The sequence below is a fragment of the Solanum tuberosum genome, unplaced genomic scaffold (assembly GCF_000226075.1).
Source record: "Solanum tuberosum cultivar DM 1-3 516 R44 unplaced genomic scaffold, SolTub_3.0 scf00557, whole genome shotgun sequence".
Taxonomy (NCBI): domain Eukaryota; kingdom Viridiplantae; phylum Streptophyta; class Magnoliopsida; order Solanales; family Solanaceae; genus Solanum; species Solanum tuberosum.
In genome coordinates this window covers 1-12,934 of record NW_006239485.1, presented here as the reverse complement: position 1 = coordinate 12,934, position 12,934 = coordinate 1, and the positions used below count along the sequence as shown (strand labels likewise).

The following is a 12,934-nucleotide window of genomic DNA, read 5'->3' as shown; positions in this document are numbered from 1 at the left end:
TTATGGCAATATCTCCCTAATGTAAAAGTAAATGAAGGTATGAAAGGTGTGAATTATTACTAGGACTTTCTTGAGGGTTTCTACATAGTGTAAGGGAGGGTATGAGACTTCTCCTGCACATTGCACTTGTGGGATCCTAAGAGATGGTTGTAGTAGTGTTCTCTTATGATTATGATGATTATGACTTATGTATGTTGAAGCTATGTTATGTATGATCATTATGAATATGGTAAGTTATGATGGAATATGATCTTATGAATGTATGCATGAAGTTCCTTAATCGGATAGATTGAACTCAAATGGGGTTATCTCTCTCATCCGGACTTGAAATTTAGCAATCTCGGTGGCATTGGAAAGAGGACTCAACAATCTTTCATTTGATACATTATGTGTCACCTAACTCATCTTGTACTGAAAGTTATGGTCATTTGAAGTTGACCCAAAACTCAAAATTAAAGACTAACTTGCAAAATTCTCAATTTGGCTCTTTCCAATTTAGTTCTTTCTAAAAATATCTCTTTTTATACTGGGGTATTATAGAAGATTATGCCAAATTACATATTTAAGAGATAGTGTGACTTCATGGAGTTCCTGTGTCTATCATTTCAGATAGATTTGCACAATTCACAACACAATTTTGGAAGTCTTTCCAGAAAGGTTTGGGTTCGATGGTAAATTTGAGTATTGCTTTTCCATCCTCAGACTGATGGTGAAGCAGAGCGTACGATTCAGACTTTAGAGGATATGTTGAGGGCTCGTGTGATCGATTTCAAAGCTAATTAGGATGATCACTTACCTCTCATAGAGTTTGCTTACAATAACAATTATCACTCTAGCATCCAGATGGCTCCTTATGAGGCTCTTTATGGGAGAAAATGTAGATCTCCTATTAGATGGTTTGAGGTTGGTGAACCTGAGTTGATAGGACCAGACTTGGTTCATCAAGATATAGAGAAGGTGAAGATTATTTTAGGAAAGGTTAAAGACAACACAAAGTTGTCAGAAATCCTATGCACATGTTAGGAGGAGAGACTTGGAGTTTGAGGTAGATGATTGGGTTTACTTAAAGGTTTCACCCATGAAGGGTGTTATGATATTTGGCAAGAAGGGGAAACTCTAGTCCCCAGTATATTGGACCTTACCGCATAACCAAGAGAATTGGCAATGTAGCTTATGAGTTGGAGCTACCGTCAGAGTTAGCAGCTGTCCATCCGGTATTCACATTTCTATGTTGAAGAAGTGTATGGGTGATCCTTCACTTATTGTACCTAGTGAGAATATTGGTATTAGGACAACCTATCTTATAAGGAGATACCCGTTCAGATTCTTGATCGTCAGATTCGCAAGTTGAGAACCAATGAGGTTGCATCAGTCAAGGTCCTATGGAGAAATCAATTTGTTGAAGAAGCTACTTGGGAAGCTGAGGAGGATAAAATTTAGAGATACCCACATCTCTTTCCTTCCGAATCAGTTTCAGACCAAGGTAATAACTTTTTGTCGATAACCTTTTAAATTGATATGCTAAGTTGTGTTAAAAATGCATGTTGGGTGTTTGAGTTGGGTATTAGATGTTTTCCCACATCCTATTCTACTTAGAGTGAACTCTTTCGAGGACGAATGTTCCCAAGGGGGAGATATTGTAACACCTCGGACTTTGAAAGAGCTAAATTGAGATTCGTACAAGTTACTCTTCAATTGTGAGTTTTGGGTCAACTTCAAACGACCATAACTTTTAGCAAAAAAGGAGTTAGGTGGCCCATCAGGTATCAAATCGAAGGACTTTGAGTCCTCTTTCCAACACCTCCGAGTTTGCTAAACTCCAAGTTTAGATGAAGGAGATATGCCCGTTTTAGTGTAGCCTTTCTTGTTAAGGCAATTCATCCGTTTCCTACATGTTTTTTCACCCAATTAAGGGTCTAAACTCTGGTTTGACAGTCTTTGGTAAAACGGTCATAACTCTTTACTCCGACCATTAAATGAGGCAAATTTGATGGCGTTGGACAGAAGATTAAAGACCTTTAATTTAGTAGGTCATAGGCCACCTAATTCATTATGTACCGGGAGATATGATCATTTGAAGTTGACCTAAGTAGAATCTTAAGTAAATGAATATTTCAACTCAACTTTGTGCTAGGGGGTTCTTATGACCTTAAATCATATCCAAATTCATTTGAACACCAAATAAATGACCTTTACACCTATGCGTAACTTAAGGATCACCCGATTTAATTTTTTAGGCAATTAAGGAATGGTTCGGACCTAAGCTTAGAAATTTTTGGGGTGTTACAAAGATAAGAATTATTTTGAAAGCAAAACTATTATTTGAAAAGGCTTGTTGGCTATATATAGTTATTGTGGTGTGAGGGTGGACTCTTGGTATATGTATTTTATTTAAAATTCCTTTATTTTTGTGATCATGCATTTATATTCATTCTCATGGATCACAAATTTAGTATTCTGGAAACTATGTTTTGAAAGAAAGTTAGGGAAATAATTCTTGGTGGTTTTATTGTTGATTATACCGAGGATAAATATTGGTTTGTATACTCGAGGAATATAGTTCGTGGGTTGGTATATGAGACTCACGAGTCCCTCAGGGTCCTACCTCACAACTCATTCATTGACTATATATTGCATTATATTTATTATTATTACTTGTTGTGTTTTGCTCTTGTTAAACAGTCCCAACGTCTATAGGGGGAAGACCCAGCGTCCATAGGGGGAAGACCTGCAATCCCAGCATGCGCACTCACTTCAGGTTCAACTTTATCTTCAATCTCAACCTCTTCATTTACAAGATCCTTGTAACACCTCAATTTTTTTTTGACTAAGACTGAAAAGAGGAAAAAAGTGAACCACGGAAGGGGTCCACGGGTCGTGTACAGAACCACGACTCGTCACCCTCGTCATGGTTCACACCCTTGGGAAAAGTGGAGGACCACATACCACTAGACGGTCTATGGAACCCTACACAGTCCATTAACTGTGCCGTGGAAATGACCCAGTACCAACCCAGCTCCTGTGAAAAACCACGGTGGCCTATACGGCTCGTGGTGCTTCACACAGTCCGTGAAGTGGACCGTGGAAAGGACATGTCAGCCTCCAAGTTTTGGGTCAACTTCAAACGGTTATATCTTTAAGCACAAAATGAATTAGGTGGCCCATGACCTATCAAATTTAAGATCTCTGAGTCATATTTCCAACGCCACCGAGTTTGCTAAAATCCAAGCTAGGAGTAAGAAGTTACACTCATTTCAGTAGGGCCCTGTTGGGTAAGGCCATCACCACGACCCAATTGACAGTCCGTGGTCCTATAGACGGTCCGTCAGTCCCATCATGAAAGTCACTTCGTCAACTTTAAGTTAGGGTCGTTTTAGTCTTTTTCCATATGCATTGGGCACTTAAACTATATCGTTTGGTGCCTAAACTACGTCGTTTTACTAAGTCTAAGCCTACTAATCTAGTTAACAATACCAGGACCCTCATTCTCCAACAAAATCACCCAACTTATAGCGAAAAGAAGAGGAAAAGTCGACCAGTTCTCCCAAGAACAAGCATAAGTTTTCTTCAAAGTTAACCCCGAAATCCAAAGAATTTCTCTGTAGTTTCATCACCACGTATGTTGGATTACTAGTGGGTTCCTTTAACCCATTAGGTCCCTAGATTTCAGTTAATCCTTCAAATTCTCATAAACTGTTCAAACCTATGGTTTCTAGATTTTCAAGATTTATTGTGATTTTGGATATTATGGTTCCTTTGATCTAAATAACTTGTTTCTTGATAAATTAGTATAATTTCATTCATAGAACTCAGAACCCTAGCTTGTGTAAATCTATCACTACTTCATGAATTATACTTACTAGGTAAACTAGTCAGAAAATCATGCTTTAGAAGTCGAATACCTTATCTTCAGTATATAAATGTTGCATTCTCAGTTAGCATGCCAGTATTTTGAGTTACTCAATATTTTAGTGCGTTTTAGCTTCATATATAATCAGTTGGGAGTAGACTTAGCACCGAGTTGGACTAGGGCTCAGCTTACCGTCAAGTCCTAAAACTACGTGCCCGCGCATACAATTCAACATGTTATCTTCATGATTAGTACTTGGTCATTACATCCAGTTTATCTTTCAGTTATACATCAGTACAGTCTATATCTTTGCTTAGCTTACGCATTGTTCAGCTTACATATCGTTCAACTTAGCATATATATACCATGAATGCTCAGTACATTCATAATACTGACACATACTTTTGCGCTACATTATTTTATGATGTAGGGTCAGACGCTCAGGATCCAGATCACGCTTGACTCGATTTCCAGTCCAAATTTAGCAGCTCCAATGGTGAGTCCTCATACTTCGAGGATGTTTCTTTATGCTTTTGGTTTAGTTAGCTTATTATCAGTCTTTCCGTATTTTTAGAGTTAGCTGGGGACTTGTCCCATCAGCTCATCAATATTAGAGGCTTCCATACATAGAGTCAATGTTTAGTTTTTGGGGTTGTTTCCTATGGATATTCAAATATATTTTCACTTGGAGTCCTTTTAGTTTTGACTCACTTTATAGTAATGCTTTCGTTTACTTAATTATATTTCAGTATGCATTTGATATGCCAGACTTGGGGTTAGCTTGGGATCACTCGTAATCCTAGGTCCCGTATTACGTCTAGGGAATAGCCTCGGTACATGACAATCCTGGGGTGGGGGTCGGGTCGCTTCCCTTGGTGCATTCACATTCTAAGCTCCACCTCCGGTGGGTGTTTCCCTTCCCTAACCTCTTCCACGTCCTCTCATTGCGGGCTCTACCACTAGAGCTACTACCCTTGTGTCTTTCTGTCAAGTGTCAACTATCTGCGCACAGAAGAGCGAAAGAGTTAGATACCAATTTGGATGGTCAAATAACAATTGGAATCAAGTCAAAGCTCGAAAGAAAAATGAAGAGGATTTCTTAAAGTCTTGTAGCCTCTTACAAAAAAGTACAAACGTTTTCGTATCATCCCATAAGACTCTACTAGACTCGTTTTGATATGACGAGATCAACAAACCTAGGACTCTAATACTAAGTTTGTCTCGACTCAAACCATCGTGAGTGGCACCATACTAAACAATCTGGTGGGAGAACCATCTATTAACCCAAAACTAGCCAAACATCATTTAAAGAACCAAGTTTATCATATAAAAAGTAAAACATTTGCGACAACCAAGGATTGAGTCCTTATAAACTCAACCCAATAGTTTAAAACATTTAATGCGGAAAACCCTTAAGAACTGAAAGTCATTATAACCAAAACTCTAAAAAAAATCAAATTGGGGATGCAACCCCAAAACTACTCTTAATGCTAAAACGAGTATATGTGTCTGAAAAAATAGTTTACAGTCCGTAGATGGTGTCCATAAAACTCAATTTCCTATAAATTTTAAACCACTTAATTAAATAGGGATGGTCTGACCCTAGATTAGGATTTCTAAGGTGTTGCAAAAGCTCTAAAATATTGATCATCTGTCGTAAATCTCCATTACGAATTTTAATAGACTCAATTAGAATTGGAAAATTCTAATGGAAATTGAAACTAATTATTCAACACTCAGTGATCAAATATCATTTGAGACAGTAAAGGAATAGAGCTAATATTTGCCGGTAAAATACTAACCTTGTTGATTCACATATAACCGACATTTTATTTCTTTTGCTTCATACGAATGAATTTAGAGATTCATATGGATAACATATCGTAAAATTAAAGCAATATAAGATATGAATATTAAAAGATTAGAGCAATAGCCATAAACATATCATTAATCCTTGAGAATTTTGGGTAGATTAAGGGGTGCGGAAGATAAATAAGAAGGCAGTGGAGATGTAGGTATTACTTCAAATCAATAATCACGATGAATAGTAATAAAGATAATACATTTAGTAGACATTCATGTAATATATTTCATAACAAGATTTAAATCATTAAAAGAAATAAAATAGGTTGCAAATAATTGAAACATTTTTCATAATTTAAATTAAGTGAGTTTTTCAATTTTTAAATAAATTATTAAATTTTGTTTTCCTTAAATAAAATTCTTAACAACTTTATATTTTCAACTATTTTAAAATAATTAAAATAGTAATAAAAAATATTACTAATATATTTAATTTTTGTCCTTAAATATTTTCCTTACAACCCCTTGTAAACGAATCCGAAAGGGCTTATAAGGTGGATGAACAAAAGTGTCTTTGACAAATCAAATACTTTCCCTTCACTAATTCCTTGTTCTTCTCTCACTGTTTTATAGCTTAGTGTTCCAGATTTGTTCATAATCCATACTGTTGTACTTGTTGGTTCTTAAATTATGAAGAGAAGTTACTCTGAATCTCCATCTTCGAGTTCTTATGGACCTCCACAATCCAAATTTAAGCATAACCCAGAAGGTATTTTTTCATCTTCTTTGTTTTTATTACCTTTTCTTGGAATTATATGGATATAGCATGATGAAATTAGAGACTTTACTCGTATTTTAGCTAAACCCAGAAGGTAATTTTTATTTGTTTTTTGTTTTCAAAAGACCCCACTTGGGATTTACCTATCTTGGTGTAGATGGATTTATGCATATTCGTTTTGTTTGTTGAATTAGTACTTGTAAAGTTAGAAACTTTACTTTTGTATAAGCACAACCCAGAAGGGAATTTTGTAATATTTTCTTTTAAGACAAATTCACTTGATTATTGGCATTTCTTTGTATAGATAGATATGGATACAACATATTTGTTCATTGGTGTGTTTTTGTTGTTTTGATAACTATGGTGTCGGGGTTAGCTTTGGCGTAACTTGACTAATTCCACGTGATACTAGCCACCGGCTAGCAGCAACATGTAACAGGTATCAGGTGACTCCGTTGCTAGGACAGATGGAAAGAAATCACCTAGTGTTTTTTTATCTGTAATGAAATTGAGACCGTTCAGTTCATTGACCACTAGGTCACACCGTTAGATGCCTGTGAAGTTAGAGAACTACTGCTTTTTTTAAAGCATAACCTAGAAGAGAATTTTCTCATGTTTTTCTTTAATAGTAACTGCATTTGATTTTTGTTATCTGTCCCTGTATAGACATAGATATAACATATTTGTTCATTGTTGCATTAGTTAGTACCAACAAGGATACTGTTATTTTCGCTGCTAAAGTGTTTTGCTACAATTATTGTAATGTCTGAATTTTATTTACGATGCAGGGTAGTTGTTTAACTGCTAGGGGCGATGTATTATGCCATAAATAATTGAACTTCTGATGCTAAACTTTAGGAAGTTGTAACCTTTTTGGATAAAGAAGCCAGAAGTTGGTTTTCTATTGCGGTTTGATTAAAAGTTTGAACTGGTGTCAGGCGACACTCATTTTCTGGAAGATGAGAGTACAAAAATCTTTGCCAGGAAGGTGGCTGATCATTACAGTGCGAGGACCAATCAAACTCTTGAAGAGCGCGAAGCAAGTCCTATCATCCATTTAAAGAAACTTAATAATTGGGTATGTCTTGTTTATTCATAAGCGGGGATATTCTGCATAGTTCATTGCTAATGAGGTTTTCTGGCTTGTTAGATCAAGAGTGTCTTGATTCAGCTTTATACGAAAAGAGGGGATGCAGTTCTTGATCTTGCTTGTGGGAAGGTACTTTTGCCTTATTGTACACCCCAATTATCTGGCAGCAATGAGCTGTTAGAATTTCTAGGTGGTAATTAACCAAGTAGCCATGCATCTAATTCTCACTTTCTGTTTAAACCAGGGTGGTGATCTCATCAAATGGGATAAAGCAAAGATTGGATATTACGTTGGTATTGATATTGCCGATGGTTCAGTAAGTTCCTGCTGGATGAATACTTGTTTTGGTCTTTTTGTGCTTGCTGCCACTGCAAGTCAGAGCTCCCTTTCAGCAAGCTATTTTACATGCTTAATAATTTGTATGGCTTCCTAGAAGATGCTTTTTACCAGTACTTAGATGTTTTGCAGTTAAACATTATTAAATATTATTAATTGAACATCTGAAGGTTTACTATGCTATTAGCTGTTAGAGTGGTGCTTGCAGTGAAGTATAGTATAACAAGGATATTCTAGGGGCCCGTTTGGCCATGTGAGATGAAATCAGGATATGAAATCATATGAAATGAAGTTGAAGTTTTGTTTGGACATGCAACTTGGTTTTGGTTATAAACATAAAAACTTTCAAATTTACCCCAATTTTAAAAATAGAATCTTACCAATAAGTAAAAGTTTATAACAAAAGTATAATACACTATAACAAAGCTATTCTAAAAAAAAACTACAACATTTATTGATCAAACTCTAGTTCAATAAAAAAGTAAAATTGAGCATGATTGCAGTGTACTACTCTTTAATATAAGTCGTTTGTTGGTCAATATCATTAGTAACTATATCATCATGTGAATATTTCGTGAATATTTCATCACTCCTTCAATTTATCGCAAAATATAATGTTGATATTAAATGGTGGCTTTTTCTTTTACAAAATCTAAACTTGTGGGTCAATTTTTATATTTACAAAATATGAACTCATGATATGAAATTTTCAAATCAAGCTTTTTGGAAAAATTTGGAATTGCATCTCATGATTTGGAATCATGAGATAAAATCGCATGTCCAAACGCCGATTACATCTCATGATTACAAATCACGAAATGAAATCGCATGTCCAAATGCCTACTAAGCCATGTGGTGGGACTTTGCATCCACCTGGTTACCAGGGTATCTTTAATTCTTAAGGTGGTTCAAGAATGATAAATAAAGGAGGATCTATCTTCATTCCAGTTTGTGGTTCCCATTATGGTGTTTCCCACTAAATTGACATGTATTCAGTCAGATTTCACTCATTGTATAGGTTATTGTTTCTGTTTATCATCGGTAGCATTCTGCATAGTAGATTTTTTTAAGATCCAACATTTCCTGAACTTTTTATCATGCGGCCTAATTGCTTAAAGTATTAACAAGTCTTTGCCTTCTTTTCTTAAAATTAGTTACACGCAGTTGATCTTCTGTATAGGAATAATTCTCTGATTTGGTTAAACTTTTGAAATATTCTTCTCTGATATGAGGCAAATGATGTTATTAATGACAGGGGAAACCCTGTGTACAAGTTGTATACCAATAGATAGAGAACCTACATCAAAATGTGGTTCTGTATGAAAGAATTCCAATTATCTTATTTATTCATCTATTCACAAAGAAACCCCATGGTCATTGGTACACCAAAAAGAAACTAGAAACAAGATACTATTTTGCAGTTTGATAAAATCAATATCAACACCGTCAAAAGCTATCATGTTTCTCTTTTCATAGAACTCGCATAATGGGCTGATGGAGCAGCATCCCATGCTAGATCTTCTCTTGCTCCTTCTAAAGGCCCAACTATGTGACACCTCCTCCAATGTGCTCAGCACCATCCATTCAATCCAATCCAATTTCGAAACATTCTTTGCATGAACAATGTTGAACTACTCAAGTTTGTTGATAAGAAGTGGCAAAAACATGAGGGATCTCAATTTGTGCTTTAAATTATCGTAGACAGAAATACTTTACCTGGGGGGGGTATCTTAGACAGATTTTGCTTAGGGGGAGGGTGCCATGCATCTTTCTTTTTCTTTTTTTGTTGGACAGAGACATCTGGCTGGGGCCAACCCTTAGGACTAACCACAAAGGTCGACATTTGTGAGGGTGCCATGCATCTGATCAAAATGGTATCCTGTAATTTTTGCTAGCATAATCCCCAATACTAGCTGATTAAATTTAAATAACTAATGGCTGACTAGAAGAATTGACCAGCATGATTGCCTAGCATTGACCAGCAGGATTGAAATGGAAAATCAATTTCTTGTTTCCAGGTTCTATTTGAACCATGTGTGTGCATGCATCTCCATAGAATGGACTGGAGCATGAGGCACACTGCCTTGGCTGAGAAATCCGTGGAGTTATGAATTATTGCCTTGTGGTATTTGTTTATATGAATACAAGGGTTGATCTTCTGTCTCTGGCAGAACTATTCCAAAGATCTGTTTTTTTTATTAAGTAATAAGCATGACTAAGGAAAACATTATTGAGTTGCCATTTAACTTGAGGGAATGTTGATCAAATTTTGGTTCTCTGTCTTTTAATTGGAGGTTAATCTGGATTATTAACTTAAAGAAAAGGCCACGAAAGCTTTCTTAAATTCTAACTTGTTGACATCAGTTCTAAATGATTCAGGCATAGGAGATGCTGGCATTTCTTAGTCAGTGTTATCAAAGGCGAAAAGCGCAAAAAAGCTCTAAGGTCCGTGGGGGCTTTAAGCGCAAATAAAGCGTAGACTTTAATGAAAAAAGACGCAAAGGGAGAAAAGAATACAAATATGTAGGTTTAGTCCAAGACTAATAATTATAAACATAAATGACAAATATATGAACAAAGAAGTTGAATTTTTTTATGATAAAGTGAAATATCAATTATTTAGTTTCACTTCTTCATAAGAGGCTCATTGGCAAGGAAACTTTTGCCTTGGAACCTTGATAACGACACTGAAGCGCACATAAAGCGAGGCGAAGTGTTCAACACGTTTTGAGCCTTGCTTCAGGGCTTAAGCGCGCCTTTGATAACACTGTTCTTAATTGAGTCCTCCATTTAGTAGATTTACATGCTAAGTTTCTTCCTTTATTTACGGGAATGAATATCCATCTCATAGAATGTTATATTGCTCTATATTTCTTTTGACCAAGTAAAGTAATTATATTCCTCTATATATTTATGTTAAATTCTAGTTTTTGAGGTCTATTTTTATTTTCTATTGTATTTGAGTGCTAGCCTGACTTTTGATATTATTCTTGAATCATGTAAAGATAGAAGACTGCCGGACCCGTTACAATGGTGAGGCAGATCACCATCAGCGACGCAAAAAGTTCTCATTTCCTGCCAGACTCCTGTGTGGAGATTGTTATGAGGTAAATCAGCTGACTACATGATCAATCAAGTTTTCTCATTCTTCAGATGGAACTGAAAATTCTTATCTTTTTGTTGCTTTTTTTTTCCGTGTTTAGATTATTATGAATGTATGATGAATCATTTCCTAAACATATGATGACCTTAGGTATCATGTCCTTAGCTGGATGTATAGTGATGATTAATAAATGCTTAAAACCACTGATATTCCAAACAGCTGCGTGCTTTTATTGAAACATCAAGGCGGATGACTCTACTGATATCTTGTGTGGGAAATTTCAGGTTCGTTTGGATAGGGTTTTAGCAGATGATGCACCTTTTGATGTTTGTAGCTGTCAGGTATGTCAGTCTCCTACATTTCCTATAGTGTAGCATTGTTCTTCAGGGAGTTAGGTGAAAAACATAGTCCAAGATGAACCATTTATCATTCTCCTTCAAAAATATTTCGTGCCAATCAGTAAAGTAGTTCAATTAAGCCAGAAAATAACTACTCCATGTTATCAAAAGGAGTAGTTATTTTATGGCTTAATTGAACTATTTTTCTGCCATTTCTTAGCCTATAGAGGTACATGCTTCTATGAATTGAATTACTTTTATAAAACTGCATCTCTTTCTATGAGCATCGTGAAGTGTTTTGCGTATGTTGGTGCCCTCGTAAAATATCTCTTCTCAAGCTTTCATGTTTTTGGTTCCTGGCTATGTTAAATGTTTCATTTGTCCTATTTTAGTTTTTCTCCAGCTTTACTTTCTATTTTGCCAATGAAACTTGTAAATTCATTACTGTGTTCAGAAGTTTTTCCAAAGTAGCTCACTGAAAAAGGAGTCCAATCCACATCTTTCTTAAATTTTAAAGAAACTTTAATGAAGTAAGGGTTGAGGAAAAATGGCTGTACAGTGTCCTCCTAATTGGATCCCTCTGCCTAGTATCTTGATATGCAACAGCCCTTTATCCAGAAATTATGTCCGTCTTGGGTGTCCTCTTACAGATTCTAAGCTAAGAAAACTTGAAATTTGCAGTTTGCTATGCATTATTCGTGGTCTACTGAGGCACGTGCACGACGTGCGCTGGCCAATATTTCAGCTTTACTCCGACCTGGAGGAATATTTATTGGAACAATGCCAGATGCCAATGTCATTGTCAAGAAGTATAGAGAAGGTTTAACTTTTGCTCAATTCTGCCCTGCTTGTCCCTGTTGAATCTATAAATGTGATGACTCTGATGTCTTTGTGATATATCCTTACTCTCATCACTAGCTTTTCAGTTAAAAGGTCAAGGAGCTGAAGTGCAACTAGAAAATTGTTCTTCATTTATTTATTTTTTCTCCTTTTCTATTTGGGGTGGGGGGGTTGGGAGGCGCTCAAATGCTTAGATTGTTGCCTGATTCATCAATCATTCAACTATGCATCAAATTTAAATTAGTTGGGTTGGCTATGTGAATCCTTTATGTCCTCTGCCTGGATCTATTTCCTTCCAGTATTGACAAATAATTGCTTGTAAGGCACATAAAAATTCCTTCAGAACAAGAAATTATCTAAACCTAACTCTTTTTTCTACCCTTACATATGAGTATCCATCTAGACAAAAAGACTTCTACCAAAGATGAGATCTTATGCAAGTTACACCTGCAACAAAACTTCAATCGTAACCTGTTGGTACATATAGGTCCTTTGCTTGTATTGTATTCTTTACTTTGTTAAGCATGCACCTATTTTGAGATTTTAAGTCATTTGAGACAATTTTCCTTCATGTGGTTTTAGGTCTACATCGTTCCTTTTTTTAATCATCATAAAAGTATCCCACCTACAAGCATGGTGCATTTAGAGGTCTATGTAGGATATAGCCAAACCATCTTAGTTTACCTTTTCTCATATCTTCCATGTGTTTTATTTAAAGCCTCTGATTATTTCTAATATTGTCTAATTCTTTATGATCGCGTAGCCATCACTCAAGACTAGTGGAGTGATGGTGGCA

General features: G+C 35.9%; 1 protein-coding gene across 1 annotated transcript; it reads left to right on the top strand.

The window, feature by feature from the left end:
* The first annotated feature begins 6,188 nt into the window (after positions 1 to 6,188).
* On the top strand, positions 6,189 to 12,259 carry LOC102602590 (mRNA cap guanine-N7 methyltransferase 1-like). The gene is made up of 7 exons (XM_006365530.2): positions 6,189 to 6,422; positions 7,370 to 7,509; positions 7,582 to 7,650; positions 7,766 to 7,837; positions 10,863 to 10,964; positions 11,245 to 11,301; positions 11,980 to 12,259. Exons 1-7 carry the CDS (start codon positions 6,344 to 6,346, stop codon positions 12,157 to 12,159), a joined length of 699 nt encoding a protein of 232 aa, XP_006365592.1. The 5' UTR covers positions 6,189 to 6,343; the 3' UTR covers positions 12,160 to 12,259.
* Positions 12,260 to 12,934: the final 675 nt, after the last annotated feature.